The 27,966-nt window shown below is 40.3% G+C and overlaps 1 protein-coding gene across 3 annotated transcripts in view; it reads right to left on the bottom strand.

Annotated features, from left to right (window-relative positions):
* Positions 1 to 421: 421 nt before the first annotated feature.
* Ptprg (protein tyrosine phosphatase, receptor type, G) overlaps positions 422 to 27,966 on the bottom strand; it is a 688,602-nt gene continuing 661,057 nt past the window's right edge. Inside the window, exons 9-17 of one of the 3 annotated variants that reach the window (NM_001347593.1) lie at positions 27,140 to 27,275; positions 26,455 to 26,601; positions 23,431 to 23,524; positions 22,378 to 22,454; positions 21,743 to 21,871; positions 16,847 to 16,993; positions 16,009 to 16,151; positions 5,299 to 5,434; positions 422 to 4,736 (exon numbers count right to left, since the gene is read on the bottom strand). In NM_001347593.1, the coding sequence (NP_001334522.1) occupies positions 4,590 to 4,736; positions 5,299 to 5,434; positions 16,009 to 16,151; positions 16,847 to 16,993; positions 21,743 to 21,871; positions 22,378 to 22,454; positions 23,431 to 23,524; positions 26,455 to 26,601; positions 27,140 to 27,275 (1,156 nt within the window). In that variant the 3' untranslated portion in view covers positions 422 to 4,589. The remainder of the gene's footprint in view (positions 4,737 to 5,298; positions 5,435 to 16,008; positions 16,152 to 16,846; positions 16,994 to 21,742; positions 21,872 to 22,377; positions 22,455 to 23,430; positions 23,525 to 26,454; positions 26,602 to 27,139; positions 27,276 to 27,966) is intronic. The other 2 variants (NM_008981.3, XM_006517956.4) reach the window with 2 other exon arrangements.

Below are 27,966 nucleotides of genomic sequence, written 5' to 3'. Positions count from 1 at the left end.
TGAGAAAGAAAGAGATGCATTCTTACAGTGACACACACACACACACACACACACACACACACACACACACACACACACACACGAGGCACTTGTTCTGATCCTATGTCTACTTCATGACTCTGCCAATGTGTTGGTGGTGGTGAGTCACTCTTCATCCTAGACAGGAGGTTAAGAGGGAGAAGTTGCTCCCACTGTGGTTGAAATCTTGGAGGGAGTCACCTGTGGCCCTTCGTCTTGCTTACTCATAGAAGGAGGAAGAATAGCAACAAGCCAGCATGCTAAGTGCATGTCCTTTGATAAATAAAAATGATTACTAACGTTCATTTACTACAATTAACATGGTGATAGAGGGCTGCTGAGTGTTAATGCGACCTAAAGGGGAAAGAGAACCTCATTTCATAGAAATGCCCAATACTATCAAGTACATCAAAAACCATACTTTATTTTATGTATAGCAATACAATTTACATATTAAATAACACTATAATAGAATGATTTGATATAGTTTTAAACAGAAGGAAAAAGGGAAAAAATTTCAGGTTATAAAACCCCTCCCCCCACAGAACAATTCTTTAAAAAAAAAAATCACTTTTTCCAAAATGGGTCCATGTGACAAATGTATTCAGTGACTAGTGATGTCTAATTGCTATTGCACTAATGATCAATGGAATTAAAAAGAACACCCGATTTTCACAATCACTACCCCAAAGGAAGAACACACGGATTCTTTTGGAATGCAAAGATGGTTCTTGCTACTTCAATACACAGAAGTTCACATATCCACCACGGGGGAGAGGGGCACCAACAACTAAAAGAACTATGACATAGTTGAAACTAGAAAAAAATTAGCTTTATATGAAAATATAAAATTCTATGATTATATACCATAGATACAAAGCTTCCAGAAGATGCTTACTCAAGCAACAAAATATTTACAGGTTTAATGTTTTAAACTGTTTGAAAATGAAGTTAAAGAAACAGGAGTTGACATGAAGTGGGGCTCTTTAGAAACAACGGCTACTTGCTAGTTTCAAATGTCCTAACAAAAAAGGAGTCACTACCCCAAATGTTGGAGAGTTACGACATTTTATAAAATTGACTGTCTCCTTTTCTGGAGATGTTTATTCCTTAAAACTCAAGATATTTTTCTTGAAATTAATTATCCTCTGTAGAAAATTCTTCCCTTTGCAAATATTTAACAAAAATACTAAAAACATTTTAACAGCTAAGACAAAAGTAGAGGCCAAATGTCATTATAATTTTTTATTAGTTATTTTTTTTTACCATGCCTTCTTTATAGAGATAAATAAAGCCAATGCTGTGTGTTAAGTGGGGACTAAGGGAAAGTACAAAGGGCTACATGAATTACAGCTGCTATGGAGGAAAAAAGCAGGCATTCCCTTCATATAAAAATGTACTGGCACCGTTTGAACAGAAACTTTAGAACACCGGGGTTGAGAAGGCATTCACCAGCATAACTGCAAAGCGATAACAGAACTACATTTTGATTACTTTTTAAAAGTATTATGAGTTCGAGGTTTTTTTTAATATCTTTTTTTTTCTTTTTTTGCTTAGAATTAGTAATGTGTATCTTTGGTAAAGTGGTATCTATATTTTAAACATAGTATATATGCATTTATGAAAAGGTCATGAGAAGGCAGTTGTGCTATGTTATTATAAAACAATGATGGTTACTCACTGGCTTCACTGTCACTCTGGGGTAAAAGCTACAAACCAGACTTTCAACACCAGAACCCTTCTTTTTACCTTGAACACTATATATAACTTTTGGGGTTTTTGACCTTGCTGGACTCTTCTATTTAACACAGGCTCTCAAAGCTCATATAAAGTTTAGGAAAACCACCAAACTAAGCTGTACTTATTCTTGAAACTCAGAAGGATATATATATATATATATATATATATATTTATATATATATGAACTATCAAAGATGATATTATGGTTTGAGGTACAAGAAACTTTTCGGGTGTCTCTAATACATCTGTGATATCCTGCACATCCACCTGATCAAATTATAACAATTCCGCTTCATTTGGTTTGTATATTTCATTTCCCTAGAGGTAAATTCATAAAACCAGCATATCTCATAAACTTTCACACTAGCTTTACCAATAGTTATATCTTTTCCCTCGACTGTAAATAGTACTAACCTTATATACTTAAGCCACGTGCTTATGTCTCAAAGAAAACATCTTTGGAACTCTTTGCCTCTGGAAAGATGCAAAAACATTTTTGCCAATAGCAAAGAATAGTGAACATACAAATTGTGGTGAATGTGAGGACTGAAGAGAGCTGAAGGTAACTATCACCCCCAGTAAAGGGCGTGTGGACCACTTTGGCAAAATGGGCACATAGCAACTGCATGTAGTCCAGTAGGCTGGCATCTGTAGGCTTTGGCTCAAGCCTGCTGTAGACATGTAGGCTGCCCACAGGAAGCCTCTCCCCCGCCTTGATTGTACTTCTGTTGTACTTCTTTCTCCCTTTCTCCCATTCTTCTTTCACTCGTGTAAGAGAGAGCCCCAGAACTGTAGAGTATGCATTTTCATGAATTGAATCTTGTGTAAACAGCACAGAAGTAATACTTGCCATTTGTCTTCTAGACAATGTTATTTTTACTACGAGACAATTGAGAGACTGAACTCCAATTCAAATGTTAATTCCACTGAGCATCTAACTGAAAAGCATTAGCTAAGATCAGATCTGTGCACAGCAAAAAGAATCTGCTCGATTGACTGGGAAGCTCATACCACAATCTGAAACCTTTTCCTTCCTTATTTCCCACAGCCTCTAAGAGTTATGTTTCTTATGGTCAATCCTTTGTATTGTGCAGAGGTGACCCCTCTGGTGGGGCTGCAGGGGTTGGTAAATCCATCTAGCACAGATATGTTAGTGGATTCGGCTCAGCTGCTCACCAGTTTTGAAAGCCAGCCTCCCAATTCTCTGTGTGTTCTCTTAGGTCTTTGTGCACACACTATCTTCATGGGGCTCTATTGGCCTGGTCCATGCGTTGAAAGCTCTGGGCTTGGCCTGTGACTCTCTCCTTACCAGCTCTGGCTCTCCAGCACTTCTGTGACTAGTTCCAAAAAACAACCCACGAACAATAAAGCCGCATTCACACTGAGATGCTGCCCTCCTCTTCAGAAAGCTTTTGTCATAAAGAAGAAACCAATCTTGGGGGATTTCAATTCTGGCAGAAGTTGACTTTCAAAAGCAAAGAGGAGAAGGAAGATACAGATCCTGATTAATAGCTTAGTGGATTTTGTTTTGTTTTAAACAAACTCAAGTGAAATTTCGAAATAATGCTTCCAGTTTGCCCATATGTACTACGTGCTGAAAGTAGCTCCAGACACTGGCCTCTGGGCTTCCTAATGACTACTGCCATCTTTTATAAATGTACATTTGTTTGTGAGCATCCGCATCTCTTCCTTAAAACCCAGTCTAAAATGGAGATGCCATCTTTCATTCAAGAACTGGATTTTCTCTTTAAGATTCCTATTTCTTTCTCAAAGTAAGACCTATAAAAATTGACTCCCAAATATATTTCCAATTCAATCTTAAGTAGAGTTGGATGTAATTAAGAGATTTATTATGAAACATTTGGCAAAAAAAATGCTGTCTATAGGTAGTGTTTATTAGATTGCTATAGGAGTAGTTAGTAGGGACTTTTCAAAGACTACGTTTAAATGTCAATACCTATTTTGTGGTTGTAGCTACTATGGTACTATTTACCAAAAAGCTATAGTTGAGTTAACTAAAGAGTGTCATAAGTAAATTGTGTAAAATAAGGCCATCTTCCCATTGTAAAAGACAGCCCTGATTTTAGGGTTTGCTACTTCAGAGAGTCAACATAGAAATAACACACACTGTCCACATAGCTACTGTGAAATCTGTAATACAGAATGATTCTTTATTTTGACACATTTCAACTGTGAATATAACTTGGTAACTAATAAGAGATGTTCACATGAAGTAACTCTGAAGCCCTCTTAACTTCTTAGTGGTCCCTCAACCATTACAAATGGAACTGATGCCAACAGATCTATAGGGCTCCCAGTCACCTGCTGTCCTGCAAAAGGAGACAACGCCCATCCACTCCATTAAAACAGAAGGCATGTAGTATTGAACAGTGCCTAAAAAATAGAGGGGACTGAGAAAAGTACACTGTTGCCTGCTAAGAAATTGTAGTTGCTTTAGAATAATAGTAAAACTGAGATTCACTGTCATAACAAAGACCTTCACTGCACGGAACTAAAAAATAGCATGTATGTGGTCATGGAATGTCACATCAGGGTTTCTGTAGTATTAGATTATAGGCAGTTAACACTGATCATATAGTGCAAACTAGGTAAAGTTGCGTTTCACTGTGTGAAATGAAGAACAGGCGCAAATGCTCAGTAGGATACCATTAAGACAGAAAATGGCAAAAAATAAATATCAAAACTTTTATCAGTGTAAAAAAGTAACTGGGTTATTGTATAACCTAGAGTCTGGCAAAAAAGGCCTCAAAAAATTTCTGTCTTTACAAGTCTCAGAAGTTTACAAATGAAGTGCCCTTCCAGGGGACTAGTCACACCAGAGACTCCATGCTCTCTGCAGGGTCTGATTCCTCTGCAGTTAGCACAGCACCGTTTTTGTCCCCGGTCATGGGACCATTTCCATTTTCTTTAGTACTGATCAAGCTGAGCATTGCTTTGTAGACAAACTGGTATTGTTCCTGGAAGACAAGAGGAAAGAGTTGGTTAGACATTGATTGAATCTAAGATGGAAAGACTACTCAAAAATATACTTCTAAAAAAAACACTCCCCAAAAGACAAGAAGAGCAGAAATTGTATCTAAGAAACTTTAAAAGCAACCACTTGAAGCCTTAATCACTGAGTTCTACAGCATTTCATGTCCTGCTGGTCTGTTAGCATGGAATCTGTTGCAGTGTTGGTGACTCCCTAAGATAACGGAATATCCTTATTTTGAAACTAGACCACACACTACTATTAAGCAGAGGGTTTTTTTTTTACCTTTTAAGTACAACATTACTGATATTCTGGGCTAGATAATTCTGTGTTGGCAAGGGTTGCCTGTGTATTGTAGGGTGTTTTCCAGTAGCTTTGGCCTTTACACACTAAATGCCAGAGATGTCCAGTTGTGAAACCCAGCAAGTCTCCAGATACTGCCCGATGTCTCCTGCTAGACATACCCTGGTTAAGAACCCCGGGGCCAGAGTACAAATCTGACCATCATGTGATGCTCTGAAGGTATGATGCATATGCAAACTACTTACAATGTCTGTGAATACTCCAGGTCTCATAAGATTGATCATTTTTGCCACCTGGAACACATCCACAGCATTTTCATTCTCTAGCTGCTGGGACAAGGTGGTAAGGGCACACAACATTCCTGCAGAAACTGCTCCATACCTGAGGAGGAGAAAAGAAAGCTGTGATTCCAGATCTATTAATGGGGTGCATGTAGTAGAAAGAAATTACTTCTTGTACTTCCTTAGGAATTAGGTAGGCTGCATTGGTGTCCATTCCAGAAGACAGAATAAATTAAAAGTTAAACAGGGGGAGGGATTTAGAAGTTTATATTCAGGGGAAAGGCTGGAAGAAGCTGAAGAGGAGGGTGACCCCATAGGAAGACCTGCAATCTCAACTAACCAGGACCCCTGGGATTTCTTAGATACCAACCAGGCAGCATACCCTAGCTGGTCTGAGGTCTCCGACACATATAGCAGAGGACTGCCTGATCTGGCCTTAGTGGGAGAATATGCATCTAATCCTCAAGAGACTTGAGGCCTCAGGGAGTGGGGAGGCCTGGCATGAGGGGTGGGGGTGGGGATCCTCTTGGAGCCAGAGGGAAGGAAGAAGGGATGAGGAACTGTGGGAAGGTGGCCTGTAAAAAATAAAAGTAATAAAAAATTTTATAGCTCATTAAAAAAAGACATTTTTATGAATATAAAATCTGCCAAACTGCTCCAATAGAAACTTAACTTGATATCTAATCAGAAACAAAAGGTTTAAAACAGACTTGGAAATATTACAGATTTGGTGTTGGATAACCTACCTGGGAAGATTATGAGCAGGTAGCAGTATTAGGCAGGTATTCTAATACACAGGTATTACAATAGGTGGGAAAAGAGAAAGCCAACCTTGACTATTTCCTATCACATAAATAGAAAGCACTACAGGGCCCTCATTTTCCAATGTTCTTAAAAATACAAAATGTCCATTCTCTTGTGACCCTAGCCTTTGATAGCCAAGCCTTCTCTCCAACACTCAGGCAGATAAACTGAACTTTGAAAACATCTTACTATATAATGAATGATGTTTTGGCTAACCACAGGCTACACTTATGATGTTCCTGTAAGATTACAATGCAGCTGGGAATTCCTATTGCCAGTGACATCATAACAGAGAAGCATCCCAGTGTAGCAGCACCTCTGTTTATGGTAATGCTGGTTTCAGCAGGCCTTGATGTCAGTCATAGACAGTTTAAGCTGTATAGTTATTACATTTTAAGTTTCAAAGATAGCCCTCCTTCAAACTGATTGCTACCTGGTCAGACTTCTCACTTTAAAACGTAAACGCCTTTGTGAAGCTGACGGGTGATTTCCTTGAGTGTGAAGAAAGTTCTTAATATATTTTTTGACCATCTGTATTTACTCTTCTAAACTTCTTTCACTAATAAACTTTGGGTAACATCTGTTAGGTTTGTTGCTTTCAAATGGTTTTATGAATGATGTTATAGTGTTCCTAGTACATGTTTCAAGTGTTTTCCCCTTCTCCAGTTTTTATAAACATTGTTTATGATCATTTTTGTTTCTCTGGAATACAGTGCAGTTTAGATGTAAAGCAAGGTTACCCTTGATTGTGGGGGAAGAGATTGATCTTGAGAATGCTGTCTGCAGCCCAGTGTTTTTTGGTTGTTTGTTTGTTTGTTTTTTTTTTTTTTGTTTTTTGTTTTTTTGTTTTTGTTTGTTTTTTTGAGACAGGGTTTCTCTGTGTAGTCCTGGCTGTCCTGGAACTCACTCTGTAGACCAGGCTGGCCTCGAACTCAGAAATCCACCTGCCTCTGCCTCCCGAGTGCTGGGATTAAAGGCGTGTGCCACCACCGCCCGGCTTCAGCAGTCCAGTGTTTTTATAAAGATTTTCTTTTATACCTTCTAATCTGTGTTTGTCATGTTCCAAGAACAGATTATAAACACATTCTGCTGCTATAGCCCAAAGCCCACGCACTGCACGTTTTCATTTCATATTCTTCTCAGAACACTTATAAACTTCTGCTCCATCCTATCCTATTTTATAAGGATTTTGGAACCAGACTATCAAGGAACAGAAGATGATGTTAGGATGTTTACAACCCTGTATAAATATACAGATAAGTTCAAGGGAAGGCACGTCTTTCCAGCTTTGAAGTTTCTTCTTCACAAAACCATGCCTTTTCTCCCTTTATTCAGGTAGGCTGGGTTTCAGCATTTGTTTTTTGTTGTTGTTGTTTAGATCTTCACACACTGTATTTTTGGTTAATTCCTAAGTTCATAGAGTCTCTGCTTCTCCTCCAAATGGCCTCTTCTAGTGGCACTGTCTGTTTGCCTTCAGTTGATGTTGACTTGGTAAACTTGTATACAGGCACAAGGCACAACTCTTGAAGAAACTCTATTAATTTGTAGGTTCTCTGGGCAGTGGGCTACATCTTTGAAGGTTCTCTGTGTGGCAGGCATATGATGTGAGCACTGCCTCTTTATGTTTTATTCTTATTTTTGTGTTTGCTATCTCAGTTAGACCCTGAACTGATTAATGTACCATCACTGGAAGCAGGAATACTTTTTATGGTCAAGCTATTAAAGATCTGAATACAAATAAAACCATGTGCCATGGGCTTCTTGTAAACAGTATCAGGTTAAGGATAGTGGCTTATTTTCTTTGTTTTGCTTGCTGAAGGCATTGGTGGGGGTATGAATCGATGCTAATTTATTCTATTATTTATTATGGAGGTTTTCTACTGATTTTTATCATTATGTTGATTTAAAAAATATTCCTTTGAAAATGTCTTGAATTCATTCATACATTTTGGTAATGGTTAGTATGATTGCTAGGATAAAGCGTATTTTCTCATAATATGCAACTTTATACACTAGATTTTGTTAGACCGTATTTTACTCCTGATGTTTAGAATATTCAGGACTAGCCTGTACACTGCAATTCTGGTGCCAGCCTTCTCTGTTTAATTAAACAGACATGGACAATTGTCCGTGCTCCACAGTCTCACTATGACTGTGATTGTTTCAATGCTGTTCACAGAGAGATTTGGGGCCCAGGCCCTCGGAGAGCTGTCTCTCTTCCTCACTTCTTGGCAACACTCTTGTGTGCTGTGATCTCTTCTAGATAACCACATACAAGGAGTTAACCCTTCCCAATGAACCTATCCTGCTGTTGTCTTCATTTGATATCAAAGAGGCATATTCAGGTGAAGTGACTGGCTCCACACTCTTTTTTTACTTGGATATTTTATTTATTTACATTTCAAATGTTATCCCCTTTCCTGGTTTCCCCTCTGCAAACCCACTATCCCATCCCCTCTTACCTTGTTTCTATGAGGGTGCTCCCCTAACCCCCACCCTCACCCCGAACCCACTTCTACCTCACCTCCCTAGCATTCCTCTACACAGGGGCATTCTTCTTCACAGGACCAAGAGCCTCTCCTCCCACTGATGCCAAGTAAGGCCCCTTCAGTTCCTTCAGTTCTTTCCCTAACTCCTCCATTGGGGTCCCTGTGCTCAGGCTGATGGCTGGCTTTGAGCATCTACATAGTATTGGTCAGGATCTGGCAGAGCCTCTCAGGAGACAGCTGAATCAGGCTCCTGTCAGCAAGCACTTCTTGGCCTCCACAATAGTGTCTGCATGTGGGATGGATCCCCAGGTGGGGTAGTCTTTGGATGGCCTTTCCTTCAGTCTCTATTTCATTCTTTGTCTCTGTATTTCCTTTAGACAGGAGCAATTCTGGGTAAAAATTTTGGAGATGGGGGGTAGCCCCATCCCTTAACCTGGGGGCCATGCCTAACCTCTGGATATGGTCTTGACAGGTTCTTGCTCCCCTTTGTGGGGTATTTAAACTAATGTCATCCCTGTGAGGTCCTGGGAGGCTCTTGATTTCCTGGCATCTGGTATTTTCTGGTTGCTATCCCAGTTCCCCATCCCCCATTGCTACACACCACTGTTCAGTTTCCTGACCCTCTGTACATCTCCTACATCTCCTCCCATACCTGATTTTGCCCCTTTTTTTCCTTTTTCCCTCCTGTATTCCTTTCCCAACTGCTTCTTACCCTCTACTTCCCTTGATTATATTGTTCCCCCTTCTAAATAGGACTGAAGTACCCACTCTTTGGTCTTCCTTCCTTTGAGCTTCATGTGGTCCATGAGTTGTATCATGGGTATTCCATACGCTTTGCCTAATATCCACTTATCAGTGAGTACAATACCATGTGTGTTCTTTTTTTGACTGAATTACCTCACTCAGGATGATATTGTCTAGATCCATTCATTTGCCTGCGAATTTCATGAAGTCATTGTTTTTAATAGCTGAGTAGTACTGCATTGTGTAAATGTACCACATTTTCTGTATCCATTCTTCTGTCATGGCACATCTGGGTTGTCTTTAGCTTCTGGCTACCACAAACAAAGCTGCTATGAACATAGAGGAACATGGGCCCTTGTGGCATGGTGGAGCATCATTGGGTATATACCCAAGACTGTCTTGCTAGGTCTTCAGGTAGATCTAGTGTCAATTTTCTGAGGAATCTCGAGATTGATTACCAGAGTGCAATCCCACCAACAATGAAGGAGTGCTCCTCTTTCTCCACATCCTCACCAGCATCTGCTGTCACCTGAGTTTTTGATCTTAGCCATTCTGACTAGTGTGAGGTGGAATCTCAGGTGGAAATGGAATTCTGATTTGCATTTCCCTGATGACTAAGGATGTTGAACATTTCTTTAGGTGTTTCTAGGCCATTTGAGTTTCCTCAGTTGAGAATTATCTGTTTAGCTCTTTCCCCCCTTTTTAAATAGGGTTATTTAGTTCTCTGGAGTCCAAGTTCTTGATTTCTTTGTATATATTGGATATTTAGCCCTCTATCGGATGTAGGATTGGTAAAGATCTTTTCCCAATCTGTTGATTGCTGTTTTGTCCTATTGGCAGTTTTTTTTTTTTTTTTTTTTTTTTTTTTGCCTTACAGCCAGACTGTTAGTCTATGTCTTTTTGTTGGGGAATTGAGCATTGATGTTAAGAGATATTAAGGAATAGTGATTGTTGCTTCTTGTTATTTTTGTTGTTAGAGGTAGAATTATGATTGTGTGGCTATCTTCTTTTGGATTTGTTGAAAGAAGATTACTTTCTTGTTTTTTCTAGGGTGTAGTTTCCCTCCCTGTGTTCGAGTTTTCCATCTATTATCCTTTGTGGGGCTAGATTTGTGGAAAGGTATTGTGTAAATTTGGTTTTGTCATGGAATATCTTGTTTCTCCACCTATGGTAATTGAGAGTTTTGCTGGGTATAGTAGCCTGGGCTGGCATTTGTATTCTCTTAGGGTCTGTATGACATCTGCCCAGAATCTTCTGGATTTCATAGTCTCTGGGGAAAAGTCAGGTGTAATTCTGATAGGTCTGCCTTTATATGTTACTTGACCTTTTTTCCTGACTGCTTTTAATATTCTTTCTTTGTTTTGTGCATTTGGTCTTTTGATTATTATTTGACAGGAGGAATTTCTTTTCTAGTCCAATCTATTTGGAGTCCTGTAGGCTTCTTGTATGTTCATGGGCATCTCTTTCTTTAGGTTAGGGAAGTTATCTCCAGAATTGTCTCCCTTTGTGATTTCCTTATTGTTTCTCATTCTATTTTTAGATCCTGGATGGTTTTGTTCAATTCCTTCACCTGTTTGTTTGTGTTTTCCTGTAATTCTTTAAGGGATTTTTGTGTTTCCTTTTTAAAGGCGTCTACCTGTTTACCTGTGTTCTCCTGTTTTTCTTTAAGGGAGTTATTTATTTATGTCCTTCATAAAGTCCTCTATCATCATCATGAGATGTGATTTTAAATCAGAGTCTTGCTTTTCTGGTGGGTTAGGGTATCCAAGGCTCACTGTGGTGGGAGAACTGGGTTCTGATGATGCCAAGTAGCCTTGGTTTCTGCTGCTTATGTTCTTGACCTTGCCTCTTGACATCTGGTTATCCTTGGTGTTAGCTGGTTTTGCTGTCTCCGACTGTGACTTGTCCCTCCTGTAAGCCTGTGTATCAGAACTCCTGAAAGACCAGCTCTCTCTGGGCAGAATTTGGGTATGGAGAGCTGTGGCACAGGGTCAGTTCGGGGCTCAGACGGAAACCTGAAGGATCCTGTCTTCGACATTCCTTGGTTCCTGTGTTCTAATGGCTCTGGGCAGGTCCCTCTTGGGCCAGGTATTTGAGCAGAAGTGGTGGTCTAATCTGTGCTCACAGATGCATCAACACTCTTGGGAAAGCGTCTCTCTCCTGGCAGGACCTAGGAATGGAGAGCTGTGGCACAGGGTCAGCTCTGGGAGCAGATGGAAACCAGAAGGATCCTGCCCCAGTCTGCTCCTTGGTTCCTTGGCCCCACACTCTTACAGTGAGACTATGGGTAAATTTCATCTTGTAAATGAATATGGCTTAGAAGAGGGATGAGCACATATCATGTAAATACCATCTATTACCTATGCTTCAAGTTTAGTAACATAAAACTATAAGTACACAGTCTCAAATGCTCACATTATTTCTCTCAAAATGTATTATTTCTGACTGTTTATCAGAGAGCATGTTGGACCTATGCAACGGTACATGAGCTCAATGACCTCTCTGAGTGATAGTGACCGACCATTCCACTACAAAAACCAGCATCCCATGGATAGTCTTCATTCATCTGTCTCCTCCTCAGGCACATTATTTATAATCAGCTTAATGTAAATAATTTATAAGAGGCAAGAGCCTAGAAGAACAAACTTTAAGGTGTTTGAGGATTATTTTAAAAACATGTAAAAATGGAAGAGGTTTTTCCTTGATTTATGCCTCAGTAATGGTTTCCTTCGTTACAGTATCCATCACCACTCTCACCCTCCCTCCCTACCTCTCAGGAGAAGCTGTCACTGTGGAGCCCAGGCAGCAGTGATCCTGTGCAGGCTCCTGGAAACTGGGGCTGTAGAAGCATGCCACCTCCCTGATTCTGTAACTGCACCTTCTCTTAGGCCAGGCCTTATCTCTTGCTTATGTATCCTACCTTTATTTCCCTTCTTTTTTTTTTTTTTTTTTTTTTTTGCGTTTATCTGTTAACTACCTGTAATTTAGCAGTTTTATCTGGTTTTCCCCCTAGTTTTTTAAGCTAAGAGCCAAGTTCCATTTTGAACTTCAGTAAATGTAGTGAGGCTATGGCTTTTTAGAGGATGTATAGTTTGAAAGTTAATGCTTTGATCATTTCTTTTATTTTGCAGTTTCGATCTTGATTACCTCTTTAAGCCACAAATTATTTATAAATAATTTTAAATATAGGAATTTCAGTTTCCATTAATTAGGATCTAGAATCTTATTTAACTAAGTTTCTAATATTAATTTGTTGTGACAAAGGAGTGTGGCTTTGTATACCTTTTGTAGTGATTTATTGAAATTCAATTCTTGGTCAATTTATATAAACAAGCCATTATTTCCACAGACTGCCTCTCACGAAGCACCCCGTGGGTGCATGTGTGTCTGCCCCAACACGAGGGAAAGCTCAGCCGTTTAAGTTCTCTCTAGTTGCTACTTTTAAAAAGTCTCCTGGCTAGTTCATTTTTGGAACTGGATTCTTCACTGTGTCTGAAACCTTTAACTGTTGTTCGTCTTGGGGTTTCGTGCACTACCTCTTTGACCAATTAGAGATCCTGTGTCTATCTTCTGCTAGTTCTATTTCAGCCCTCCCCCCATCCCACCACAGCCCACATCTTTCATTTTTTTCCCAATTTTTATTAGTTATTTACTTCATTTACATTTCAAATGCTATCCCGAAAGTCCCCTATACCCTACCACCCTGCCCCCCTACCCACCCATTCCCACTTCTTGGCCCTGGCATACCCCTGTTCTGTGTCATATAAAGTTTGCAAGACCAAGGGGCTACATGGAGTACTATTCAGCAATCAAAAACAATGACTTAATGAAATTCGCAGGCAAATGGATGGATCTGAAGGATATCAGCTTAAGTGAGGTTACCCAATCACAAAAGAACACACATGATATGCACTCACTGATAAGTGGATATTAGTCTAGAAGCTCAGAACACCCAAGATATAATTTGCAACACATGAAACTCAAGAAGAAGGAAGACCAAAGTGTGGACATTTCGATCCTTCTTAGCAGGGGGAACAAAATATCCATGGAAGGAGTTACAGAGACTAAGTTTGGAGCAGAGACTGAAGGCATGACCATCCAGAAACTGCCCCACCTGGGGATACATCCCATAAACAGCCACCAAACTCAGACACTATTGTAGACGGCAACAAGAGCTTGCTGACAGGAGCCTGAAAAAAAAAAAGCTGTCTCCTGAGAGGCTATGCCAGTGCCTGGCAAATACAGAAGTGGATGCTCACAGCCATCCATTGGATGGAGCACAGGGTCCCCAAGGAAGGAGCCAGAGAAAGTACCCAAGGAGCTGAAGGAGTTTGCAGCCCCATAGGAGGAACAACAATATGAACTAACCAGTATCCCCAGAGCTCCCTGGGACTAAACCGCCAATCAAAGAAAACACATGGTGGGACTCATGGCTCCAGCTGCATATGCAGCAGAGGATGGCCTAGTTGATCATCAGTGGGAGGAGAGGCCCTTGGTCCTGTGAAGGTTCTATGCCCCAGTATAGGAGAATGCCAAGGCCAGGAAGTAGGAGTGGGTGGGTTGGTGAGAAGGCAGAGAGGGGAGGGGAGAAGGGATTTTCGGGGAGGAGGGACTAGGAAAGGGGATAACATTTGAAATGTAAATAAAGAAAATATCTAATAAAAAAAAATAAGGATAGGCCCCATGGCCAGGAGTAGATGGCCAAGAAAAAACTAAATGGCTTCTTTTGAGGTTCTTTGTCTCATAATATGTGTCAGGAACATTTTTCTTTTCCTTTTTTCCCTTAAAGTTTCTTTGTGTGTCTATATCATGGCTTCTGGTTTTGTGTTTCTATGAGATTCCTATGTGTATGAATGTGTATATCAGTGTCTATATGTGTTTCTCTTGCTTTTTCTTTGGCCTTTTTTTTTTTTTCTGTATGTTTGTTTTGTCTATTCTAATTTGTTTTTACTTTATCATATTTTCTTTTTTTTTTCCTTAGATACCTATTTTTCCCCTAAGGAAAAGGGGAAGTAAAAAAGAACTTGGAGAAGTTGAGGAAGAAGAAGACATGATCAGAATATAACTGTATGAAAAAAAATCTATTTTTAGTAAAAATAAGAAAGGGACCATAGCTGGGAATGCCATCCAGAGTTACAGTGGTGTCAGTGTGAAGAAGGAAACATTTCATTTAGAAGTCAGTAGGGCAAGAAGGAAATGCTGCTCTTCAGGGAAGAGTAGCAATGAAAAATTAAAATTAAAATTAGCTTATAGCCAAGCATGGTGTAATCCGAGTACTGGGGAGGCCAAGGCAAAGAAGACTGCCAGGTTGTATGCTATGGCCAGCCTGGGCTTAGGTAATGAGACCGGCCTCAAACAACATCAATAACGTCAAAACCTAGGCAAACAAACAAACAAACAAACAAACTCAAAATCAAATGAAAGTATGGGGAATGAATGACGATAGAAAGCAGGAAAGCATTTTAATCAATGAATTAGAGCGCAGTCTGAGATGGAGGTGGTTTGCATCTCAGGGACTTGTCTCCTATGTCTCAGTGGACTTGCTAACTCAGGGCAAGCCTGACGACTTTAGCGCTTCAAAGTTGCCATCGGGAAATTTAGTGTCTTTTCACAGAGAGGCCTACATTTGCACTTTACCCTAGATCCCATAAATTGAGAGGCTGATTCTAGCTGACACTATATATAAATCTACCCAGGTTCCATGCAACTTTCATCCTGTGTCTGCTTCCCCAAACACACAGTCAGTATCATAAAATTATTTTCTTGTGATTCTTAACAGTTGTGACTTGTGGGTGTCTCGCAGCTGTTGGAGCAGAGGACAGTCAATTGACATTTATTACAGGATTTCTTGACAGCCTAACGTTTTCATTCACAAGACCAGATTATAATCATGGCTAAACTTTTACTTCCTTAGGAAATTTCAGGTATTAGGAATTAAAACAGAAAGTGTACAACAGAAACCCATGCCTTCTACTAGTCTTGTGTGACAGTTTCATAACATGTCAAGTAGCTCTGAAAAGCTATATACTCATGACAGAGAATGAACAAGGCAGATAGTCTTGTGATATATAAACATATTGTAATATATGCTGTAATATGTACATATACATGCTTACATATGCACACACATATATTTAAAAACCTGACTTTCTTGATCTCTGGAAGGGCCTTGGAGATACAACCCACAGGGTTCTCAGACCACACTTTGAGAATTATTAAATGACTTTAGCTTAGTTACACAGGAAACTAGCGGTCATTATTTGGGAAAAGCATACAACCATCTGAAAAGACTGTGGTAGAAACAGACTAGCCTTGGACTAGAATAGACTTGTGCAGGTGAGCACGGCATGCTGAGGATGACGCATATTAAGGTTAAGGTGTGCCTGTCCTCAGAGAAGAGCTGCATACTTTTTGGTGAGGAAAGGAAGTGCAATATTTTCCCCTTCTAGAACATACTCTCTAGGAATACTTGGAGCCCAGCAAAGTTTGACCAATTAAAACACAACCACAACCCTTTTGCACATGTATGTCCACACTACAAGTAACATGGATCAGAGAGAAGACAGTGTTCCCTTTGGACTTTTATATGAGTCTCGTAAGAACAGCACCCAAGTCTAACACAGGACCAGGTACTTACTCATCATGAACAATGGTGGGGCCATCCCGGGTTAAGGCCTCTTCCTTGATGACATTGATCAGTTCGAAGGTACTACTTATAGGGGCATCTGGGTTAGGCCATTTGGGACACTGAAAGTGCCGAACCTCTAGTACGTAGTCATCCTGCAATGGACAAGACACAATCATAGGTCTTCCTGTAATTCATGTCTATAATCAAATGCCTGTTCCCTAGAAAGCACGCATCACAGGAAACTGAACAGTGTTGGGTTGCCCAGATTACAGAAGACCTACTTGTCATTAAAACACACCATACTTGTGAACAGTAGATCTTTTTAATCAGGCAAACAACCAAACCAAACCAAAACACCTGTAAGGGATATTATGGCCCACTACTCTAACTTTGACTTATACTAGAAAAGGGAATGAGGGAGGGGATGAGGTACCATTTAAACTGCTGATATCTCTAATCTTTCTCACAAGAAGTCCATTAGTATATGTGTAAACAGTGTCTATTAAAGTGTCGTCTTTATAACACATTACAAGGCTTGTTTCTGATGTCAAAGCAAGCAGTCTTTCTCTGGTACATTGAATATTATCCCATTATTCATTATGAGATAATATCTTTATCTTTAAGCCAGAAGACCTACTTGTATGCATGCTTAGCCAGAGACTGTTACATGTCATCTACCCAGTTGACAAAAAGCAAATATTTGAAGGAAAGAAATGCATTTACTTAAAATTAAGTCTTATTCAAACAGTGGAGCCTATCTCCAAGGTAGAGAAATCACTATTATTACTTACAAGGATGATAAAGGGTCCAGGTTGGGCGGTCGGGGAGGGAGTGTGGTTTAAGTTACCTGTGTAGCTTCAAGGATGAAGTCATGGATGATAATTTGTTCTTCATTCGAGAGGCATAGCCTGTCTTTGCTGATGAGGGTGACAGTAAAGGCCTCACAGTTCATGGATTCCTCACGACTCGGCCAGTACACAAACTCATCTTCTGCCTTTGGGAACCAAGAAAACACATTATTTTACCGTGTAACCAAATCTTGGTTTTTCACTTTTCTTACAAACTGACTCCTCATGTTAGCATCTCCCAAGCCACTCAAGTTACCTTGTAAGTTGATTTTATAGACTTACTAACACCCCATCTAGTTATTTACAATGTTATTATTGTCTATTATAAAATGTACATTGACAATAACCATCTCATTGGACCTCTCTCTTGTCATAACCACCCAAGATGCTTCTCCATAGAGCATGCAATTCCCCTAGTTGACAGGTGTTCTGAGTTATAAGAGACGTAGCAGAACTGGAGATCAATCGTAGTAATCTGGTTGTTATTTTACAGCTACTTTACTTTATACTTGATTAGTAAATGAATGTGTTAAAAATAAGTTGTATTGTGTATTTTTGAAGTAAAACACATAAACAGTAAAATTTACTATAGTCAACTAAATGAACATGTTATCATTTCACACACACACACACATACAGAAATATATATATATATTTACTTTTGTGAATAGTTACAATATAATTTAGATTAAATTATAAATGCTAATATGTTCAGTTTTTTACTTCTAGTTCTTAGATGGCACATGATCTCTAGATTTATTCATTTTACACGCATACCTGTGCTTTATGTTCTGGGGCCTACTCCCCACCCCCAATTACCATCTTGTTCATTGCATATCTTGGAATTGTTTTTCCTTAGTGATGTTATAGGATATTTTCTTACTATGTGTGGCTGACATAGTGTGGTATTCTCCACTGGTGGCAAAAACTAGATCTCGTTGTTTCTTAGAGCCAGAAAATGTGCAACGTGTGTTTCCTTGGTTGCTTCTATACTTGGCTGTTGTGTACAGGTTGCAGAGAACACTGAAGTGTAGAAATTTCACAGGCTATTTATCTTATGGGGGGGGTGTATGCCCAGCAGAGGGTTAGTGGTGTTTTATATTTCTTTAGAAACCTGAACACTGTTTTCCATGTGGTTGTATTAGTCAATACTCCAATGGATAGAGTTTTCTTTCAATTCTTTTTTTAAAGATGGGGTATTGCTATGTAGCCCTTAAATGCTACATATGGGGTTATAGTCATGTTAGACCACACCAGCAAGAATTCTTATTCCTTCATACCAACATTTGTGATTTGTTGATTTTTTTTTTTAACAATAGCCGCCCTAATTGGTAGGTGCTGCTATTTTATAAGAAATTGATAGACAGAGAGTACCTTTTCACATACCTGCTAGTCATTTCTGTCACACTTGTAGACATATTTTTGCCCACTTTTTAGAGTTCTTTATAAATTTTGGATGATAGCAGCTAGATATGGGATTCGTACCATCTGTCCTGACAAATGAGGATGCCTGTGAAGTGTCTGAGTTACATTGCTACTGAGGAAGAAAGGGCAGCACCTCCCAGAGAGGAAGCTGAGCAGAAGTAAGCAGGCTGGCTATCTTACAGGCACTTTAAACAGGTAAGTTATCCCATTGGCCTCAGACTTCAAGAGGGGTAACACAGGGACCATTCAGCTTCGAAGCAGGAGAGCTTTACATGTTCTTCTATTTAAAGTTTAAAACTAGAAATTCAGGGTCAGTACTTGAATTCTATTCCTGAAAATTATGGCTTCCTAAGAAAAGGTTAATGGTTGAAGACTATAAGAAATGGAATTATGATGGTGTATATATTTCTCCTTTTCCTTTTTTTTTCTAATGAGTTCAAATGAGAAACTCCCATTTGCCTGAGGTATAAAGATTTTTATGAACATTTGACTGAGAATGCCTATTTACAATTGTGGAAGTCAGGAGTAATGTTCACAACAAAGAGGGCTTTGTTTAAGCTTACACTGTTGCATTAGAAATGAGCCAGCCGTCCAATGAGACTTATCACCCTTTCAAGTTTCAATATAGATTATTGCCAAGTGCGTTTTTATTTTTAAAGCTCAGCAGAAGGGGAAGCAGATTAGCAATTGGGTTTAGTCTATACAAAAGAAGCCTGGAACTGCCGTGAGTTTGAGTGTGCTTTGTTCAAGGAGATGGAAGTATGACCCTGCAAACAGATTCAGGATATATAGTTAAGATTGCAGGATATCATAACGATGCAGACATTAATTTATCTAGTATTCTGTTTACCCCATGCTTCATATCTCCAAGCCTTTATTTCCATATTTTAAAAATGAGAACAATATATGTCTGTATTCTCAAACGATATACTAGGAATAGTTTATGATCCAGTTAGCTTAAAGAAATCAAAGGCAGGAAAGAAATCTTGGGAGTAATTACTGACTTTGAAACATTAAAATAATTTAGTTTATCTTTCCTTCCTTCCTTCCTTCCTTCCTTCCTTCCTTCCTTTTTTCCTTCCTTCCTTCCTTCCTTTTTTCCTTCTTTCCTTCCTTCCTTTTTTCCTTTTGGAGGCAGAAGCTCATGTAGCCCAGGGTGGACTAGAGCTTGCCACAAAGCCAAGGCTGACCTTGACCTCCTGATCCTCCTGCCTCTCCCTCCCCAAGTGCTGAGATTACAGGCTAATGTCACAACCAGTTTTCTGTGGTACTGGGGATTAAACCCAGGGCTTCATGCATGCTAGGCAAGCACTACAACTGAACTACAGTCCCAGCTTCAAGTGAAACTTCTTAATTCAGTTGACATTTTGGTTACAGGTAGGTGTGTGTGTGTGTGTGTGTGTGTGTGTGTGTATTCACACACTCACATATTTGTATATATACTGTATATGTTAGGTAGGGCCATGCTATTTTTTAAAGCTTCTCCATTTCTATTAAATTGTGAGAAAATCCCTTAGCAATGGTAATTTGGTTCCTAGAAGTAAAATAACTTATTTTTCTAGCTTTTGACCATTGTGCTCCAGGTACCCCAATAATGGCCACCACAAGAAATCTCTATTGACCTCTGACATTCTTTAATTGACAACGCCCTGGCTAACCTAGCACTGGCCAACTTTGCACCTCCAAAGGAAACTTTACCACCTTGTCCGTCCCTCCTCCCCATGCCCTGTAACTACCTCAGCCTCTAGGAGTAAGGCAGGCCAACTCTGTATTACAGAGAGCTTCTCTGCAGGTTTTCTCAACAAGTAAAGGCCACAGCATTTCAAACTGCCCAGTCCACCATCTCACTTCCCTTCTCACTGACACATTTTTTATTATTATTATTATTATTATTATTATTATTATTATTATTATTATTACTACTACTACTACTACTACTACTACTGTATTTTCAGATTGTGCCTTGGTAAAACAGGATGGACTCTGATTTCCTTTATAGCTGATGATAACCTCGGATTCTTGATCCTGTTGTTTCTACTTCCAGAGTTCTAGAGATTATCTAGCTATGAGATTATCTAAATATAAAGGTACTGGTGATACCATTTTTGAAATTAGAGTCTAGTGGCTTTTAAGTCAATTAAAAATTAGACTGTTGTACAGTTACAGTGGTAATAGTAGAAATATAACCAAATGATAACAGCTTTAGGCAGTCTTCTTGTCTGGCTGCAGAGAGACCTGGAGCTGTCAGCCCTCCCCATCAGGCACCGTATGCAATCTGGAGAGCAGGGATCTCCTTATTGGGTCTAATCGTTCCCTAGCTTTCCTATACAAATGAATTGTGGGAAGAATCTTGGTGGCGAATGGCCTGTTAACTGACAGTAATGAAATACTGACTCATCCAACAACAACCCCACCCACCCCCTTCAACCCTCAACGCCTCCCATTTCCACATGCAAATCAGAATGGGCACCTGTTGCTAATTTGAAAATGAACACTCCCGTTTTCAGCTTAACCTTGCTGCCATTCCATCATACTGAAGCAGCCTTGGAATTCTGAAGCAGGAGCAAACTGGGACAGAGTGAAGAAGCCCCTACTGACTGGGCACATAGTCAAATACTGCCATCCAGACTAGGGGGGTCAACCACAGGCTGTTCTTTCTTAATTAAAAAACTCATTAATCTGACAGTCAGAGGCAGTTAGTTCCCCATTGTTTTTTGTTTTATCTTGTAGGCATCATGTTCACAAAATCACTTTTTAAGACTTAGCTAATTCTGAAATGTACATGCACAGAATATCTAAGCAGAAACATGTAATTCTAGTTTTTAAATGTGTTTACTCATCTTCTATATAGAATCTTTAACAGACAAGGACTAAGGGAGGGAAAAGAACTAGAGACTTAGATTCCCCTCTGTAGGATAGACCTAAATGGCATCTCCTAGCTTCTCTCTGCTGTGAACCCTAATGAATCGGAAAACGTTATTAGTACCTATTCCTATGATGTGGTGGGATGGGACACACAGGGAAAATAATTAAGTTTGGACATCAGACTGACAGATGACTTACATACAACTCCAAGTTTAATTATTACTGTACACTCTTGAACAAGGCCACTCCTTCAGTTTCATCTGAGATTAAATAAGTTAGTTCAGAGAAGATAAACACAGTTTACATACACCATTAATGTAATATGCTATTTCCAAAAGAGGCCTACAGTGACTGAGAGGCCATTGTGGTTATGTGAACTCCTAAGGACTTTACTAAAAGGACACTCTTCAAAGCCTTTACCCTGTCCGTGTGCTTGAGGAGCCGCAGAAGCAGCACTGCAGGATCAAGTGTGGAAGCGAGGAGGACAGCATTTAGGAAAACAGCCTCCGTAGCATACACAGGCTCAGCCCGTGGCAAGGCAGCCCAGAGAATCATGTCTGTAGCCTCACGGGCTCATTAATACACAGCAGATGTGCTTGCCTTACCAGGCTCTGGTTGTCTGGCAGCATGACAATGATCTGTGCATTATGATCCCAAATCATTCTCCAGAAATCTTTCGTAGTGTGTGGCAGAGGATGCTGGGTTATGATGAACTCGTTGCTTCTATAATACCCCTACAGTTAGAGAGAGAGAGGAGCAGTTAGTGGCTATGTACATGGCATTATACGTCTGTGGAAGTGAGTACTTTGTGAAACAAGACAACATTATTTGGCTGCCGTAAAAAACAAAAATTAAGAAAGGCATTCAGTGCATTTGCTAATTTTAAGTTGTACTTCTGTGAGCACTGTGCAGACAATTTCCTCTCCACATGCAATTCACTTCAAGTTACCCCTGCTGTTTTTACTTAACAGCAATTTCAACATTTATTTAAAAGCTAGATGGGTGAAATTAACAATAAAATTATTTCCTTAAGAAGCATTTGGCTTAATTTCAGTATTCTTTGCATTCCCACCCTTCAGGCAGCTTTTGTTAAAAGTTTCAAGACACAGAAATTTCTATACTTTTGATGTTATGCGTTGAAAAATTACTTCAAAAATGAAATCAGTCACAGGGGTGGTATGTACTCCTTAATCATAAGTACAGCCAATTAAACTGAAAGGTGTTAACGGGTGACTCTCACCATGATGTAAGAAGCATTAATGTAATCTGTTCCTTTCATCCCGGGCAACGGTGCAAGTCCCACTCGAGCACGCTCAGCTATCATATGGAAAGAAACAATAACACCACATTTGCCTTATTGTTCACAGGCTGGCAATTCTTCCTGGCCTTTACCTTTGACTCCCTGGCTCCTTCTAAGACTTACAGATTTAAACAAGCTAAAGTGTTATCCAGTAAGAAGGGTATTGAATGAAAATTTCCCTGGGTAGTCAAGACAGTGTAGGATAAAAATTTAACTGTAGGAAAAGATTTCACAGCCTATTAGAGTAAAATGTGGAGAAGTGTTTCAGATAACCTGACCCTGGCTTGTTATATTTCTACAGTTACAGCAGCCCACTGCATTTGTTCTTCCTTTTTAACCCCTACGTGCCCTTCTCTCCATGAAGGCCTTAGAGAGCACTGACCCTTTTCAATAGAGCTAGACCATTCTTGTGATCAACAAATGCCTGTATTTATAGGGTACACAAAGTCTTCTCTGCTAAGTCCTGAGTTATGTATACAAAGGTTGCCACAAGTCAAGAGGGCCCAGATCCAGAATAATTCAATGATGCAGTTCCAATCAATATAATTGGTCCAGATTAATCTAAGACCCAAATTTGTAGTGCCACAGGGATAGTAGCATTATGATCATTCTTAAATAGTTTATTTATTGAATGTGCATTTGGTGTTTGGCCTACGTGTAAGGGTGTCAGAGACTGGAGTTATAAACAGTTGTGGGCTGCCATGTGGGTGCTGGGAATTGAATTCAGGTCCTCTGTAAGAGCAGCCAATGCTCTTAACCACTGAGCCATCTCTCCAGCCTCATTTTTAAAGCTGGAATACTGTGGCATTTTGAGGCAAATCAAAACCGGGTTTCATGTCAGATAGGTCACCTGACTTGCTGGTGTCCAAACCTACCATGTCCATTTGCCTTAAACTGCCTCGGTTGAACTCGGATAAGTATTGTGTCCTTTCACATCATGTACAGTGAATTTTAGAACTCCTCGCACACTTAGCAGCTAAGCCGACGTCTTACCTGGCACAACAGACGAGTTCCTGTTCTTCTCTTTGTTGCACTCCTTCTGGGCACTGAAGCACTCCACATACTTTGCATTACACTGCGTGATCAGCTGGAAAAGAGCATTGCTTTTTGGCATTGTTCAATGGCACACTCATTACTACCTGCTTGAAACTGCAAGAATGTCAATCACTAGCCAGACTGAAACAATGTGAGACTTTTGTACTCCCAAAGAACGCTCGTGCTTTCCATGAAGCCTCCGCTCGCTCAGTCGCCTGGCTTGTGTCTGCTGCCAGGCCCTAGGGGTCTGGAATGAAGGCACTGAGTATGTGGCAGTACTAAACACTGGGTTTTTCTGGTGTATGATGTCACTGCCGTTGGGAATTTCTCTGATTGCTCAGTAGCGTATATGATTCAGATCTACATTACACTACTACTTAATCTACGCATACATCTTGGAGATAAAGACCATAGGCCAATTCTCTGCACATTTCTGTAGACAGCGGATTTTTATCTTACAGCCCTGTAGTGTGATTATTCTTGTTATGAGACACTTTCTTAGTTCTGTTTTGTTTCCAATTCTCTGACAGTTTCTTACATGACTGGAATATACTTTGGTCATTTTCACTCCCGGTGCTGTTGAATCTTTTCTTCTTCACAACAAATTCCCTGTGTGTGTGTGTGTGTGTGTGTGTGTGTGTATGTGTGTGGGAGAGAGAGAGAGAGAGGGAGAGGGAGAGGGAGAGGGAGAGGGAGAGGGAGAGGGAGAGGGAGAGGGAGAGGGAGAGAGCGAGCGAGCTCCTGAGTTTAATTAGAGTTACTCACATAATCATGAGTGGTAGGTTATTTCCTAGGGTCTGTGCGATGTACCAGTGACTACACCACTGAAGAAAATGTCTGGTGTGTGGGCACATGTGTGCATGACATGGTGTGATCAGCTGAAAGGAGAGCAGGGATTCTGTCTGAATAAGATACATGAGAACACTCTCTCCAGCTGCGTTACGACCACTGTCCTGGGCCTTGAAGGTTATTTTCAGTTTTGAGTTTCTGCAAATGGCTAGTGTCTTAAAAGACCCAATTGTCTGGCATTCCCCCCCCCCTTTTTTTTAAATTGGGTATTTATTTCATTTACATTTCCAATGCTATACCAAAAGCCCCCCACACACACACAACCCCACCCACCCAATCCCACTTCTTGGCCGTGTCGTTCCCCCGTACTGAGGCATATAAAGTTTGCACGAACAATGGGCCTCTCTTTTCACTGATGGCCGACTAGGCCATCTTCTGCTACATATGCAGCTAAAGACACGAGCTCTGGGGGTTACTCGTTAGTTCATATTGTTGTTCCACCTATAGGGTTGCAGATCCCTTTAGTTCCTTGGGTACTTTCTCTAGCTCCTCCATTGGGGGCCCTGTGATCCATCCAATAGCTGACTGTGAGCATCCACTTCTGTGTTTGCTAGGCCCCGGCATAGGTGTTTTCCCAATATTTGAAAAGACCGGTTTGTTTGGTTAATTGTAAAGAAACACAGATTGAGAGTTAATGCCTGGAAGTACCCTGTCTGTCTGTCTGTCTTACTATCACCTATGTATCTATTAGATATGTTAGGGACTGGAATCAAGTCTAGATATGAAATTTATTTATCGTTCACATTTATAGATTAATGGTAATTTCACATATCTTTTGTGCATGAAATTATGCAGTATGGAAATTCCCTGTATGATATCATGAAATTCCCTGTATGACATCATTCCGTGTATGGCAATCAGAAAAGTTTGGAGTCTAAAGCATTTTGGATATCAGATATTTAATGTAAGGATGTTCTTATTATTCACGGATCCTATTTTTTTTGCCTATATGTAGACAGTTTTTCATTTGTGTCAAGATAGACAAAATGAGATGGATTTGTTCACTTTTAGCTTTCACATTCAAACCTTTACCAGACTCTAAAATCTTCAAATATATTGGAAATATAAAACAGGAAAATTCTGAAAAATTTTGGTACTTAATGTTTTGTAGTGACCCATAATCAAAAGAAAGCAGTGCCGTCTATTCATTGCCTCGAGTGGTTTCATAGTAATGAGGCTGTTGAGGGGAGAACTAGAAATTTGGAATTGGTGCTATGATGGAACTCAGTCAAATGAACTTGTTTCTCATTTCCTACCATTTGGTATCATTTATTTGGATGTCTCGTGTCTTCAGCTGAGATGCCAAGGAGGATTTCTGCATCAAGTTTTCCATGAAAAGTTTGACTATACTCATCCTTTCCATTCTGATATGGAGTGAGGAGGCTACACACAGAACACTGTGCTGAACTGAGAGGCTAAGAAAGAGGAAAGCGCTCGCTCACTGGTGTTTGAAAGCTCCAGCCAGTGACTTCAACTACACAACCCTCCACTACCACTGGACTTTCTGTTCTCTTAAAACAAGCAAAGCTTATCTCTCCTGTGCAGTAACACCCTTTTCTTTTCCAATAGCCTTCTGTGCTGATCTTTCAAAGAAGTGTATTTTGACCACAATATGTACACAGGTGGTCGCGCCCCTCTCTTCCCTCCCTCTTCCTGACAAGTTCTTCCTCAGTAACAGGCTGATCTTGAACTTGTGATCCTTCTAGCTAGGCCTGAATTCTGGGAATGCAGGCATGTGCTACCACTCCTGGATCAAATGCTCACCCTCAATAAACGTATTACTGAATGCTTCTGAGGAAGAAAAAAACCCAAAGCGACAGCTGACTGAAAGTCTTATGTCCTTGTGGCTAGAGGATACATTGAGATAGAGTCAGCAGCAGCTCAAAAGACAATAGAGCTCTGTGCCACATCTACTTGTATATGAGTGGATACACTCAGTAAAAACCTCCCTCTGCATTGCCGCATCTACTTGCACACATCATGTACTCTGCATGTACACATGGCCAGACCTTGCTTTCACATTACATTTAAGAAGTAAAAACAATACCCCATTTCAGCATCTACACAAATATGACCCAAATTCAGAGCATCTTAATTCCTTGTTGTTCTTAAAGACGCCATTCAGAGCACTACCTTAAACTGCTTTTCCAGCCGTGTCTTTCCTCCTACTCCTGGTATGAGGATGCTGTTAACATAGCTATGCAGCTGACTTGAAGATACTTCAGTTTCCTTCCCGAGAATGGCTTCCAACAAGGCATCATGGATGAAAATGTACTGCTCCTGAAAAGTACACAGTAGTGGACAGTGAGGGGTCTGCCAGGAGACACGCACCCATTCATAGAGCTGACTTGGGGTTAACACTGCTCTGAACAGAGACTGACCTCAAGCGTTTATAGCTAGATGATGACCCCAGGACTCGATTGCTGATCTGTTATAACATATTTTGGAGTAGAGACCTGTGCTAAGTTTAGCTCTGTGTTTTCCCACCACGGCTAGACCAGGTGGTTCAGTAATAGCACACAGCTACAAACACATGTTCAATAAAGAGTTTAAGAACCAACCTTTCCCACACATTTAAACATGTGGGAAACACAGCATGCTTAAGTCCCTGGGACCTAGAGCATGACTTGGTAGAGCTGTCGCTGATTCCTGAGTGTCCAGACTTTAAGACACAGATGGAAAGCTGTGATCTGGAGAAGAGTGGGCCCTCAGATATCTCAAGTCCAAACCCACATATATTCCTTCAAGTTCTAAGGGAATGAATCTTCCCCCTCAGTTTGCTTTCATCTTTCTGGGCCATCCTTTGGCCACTTCTTACCTCAGTCTGGACGAGGTAGTTCCTCTGTGTCCTGATATGCTTCAGGAAGCCCAGGACATTAACTGTGCTTTTGTCTTTGATCTGCTGCAGCATGCTGTCTATTACAATGTAGGTGCCTGTCCTGCCCACACCAGCGCTGTAAGAGATGCAAGTACTCAGCCTGACCATTAACCCGTGGCATCCCTACCAAAATACAAGCAAATACGCATGCACTAAGAAACAGCCCGCTCCCAGAGAGCCTACTAGAAAGTCATAGGCTCTTCGTGGGGATAACCTGAACACTTCCCATGTAGACTCGAGAAGAACACAGACTGCTTTTTTACTGTTGGATGACAATCTGCCACAGCTGCCTTCGTGGCTTTCCCTGCAGCTCAAACAAAGGCATGAGTCTGGAAGTGTCTTGCAGTAACCACCTTCACACAGAAGCAGGCAGCTGAGGCCCGGGCAGGCTGCTCTCTCTCGCCCAGGGTTCTCTGGCTCTTTCATTAAATCCCTTTTGGTATAACTCTCCCAGCCTGCCTCTGGCTCATGCAACCAAGAAACCAACTAATGGTCTCAATAGTAGAAAAATCCTACTAAAAGGGGCACAAGAATGGTATGTCCAGAACATTCAGCTTTTTTTTGTTATTTTCATAATTCCTGTTTTAAAAGATATCCAAGATCTGACTCTCTAATATCACATGGCAAGCTTGTTTGTGCAGAATGTTTCCATGAGGTTCCTCATTTAGCACAGTACCCAGGTTGTGTGACAGACAGATTTCCACTGCTGGTTGCAGAATGGATTAGCAAAAAGGTACAGTTTTCCTAAGGCTTTAAACATAGGCCGT

Source organism: Mus musculus, chromosome 14 (assembly GCF_000001635.26).
Source record: "Mus musculus strain C57BL/6J chromosome 14, GRCm38.p6 C57BL/6J".
Taxonomy (NCBI): Eukaryota; Metazoa; Chordata; class Mammalia; order Rodentia; family Muridae; genus Mus; species Mus musculus.
The sequence above is the reverse complement of the archived record's forward strand: the minus strand, read 5'-3'. Positions and strand labels throughout refer to the sequence as shown.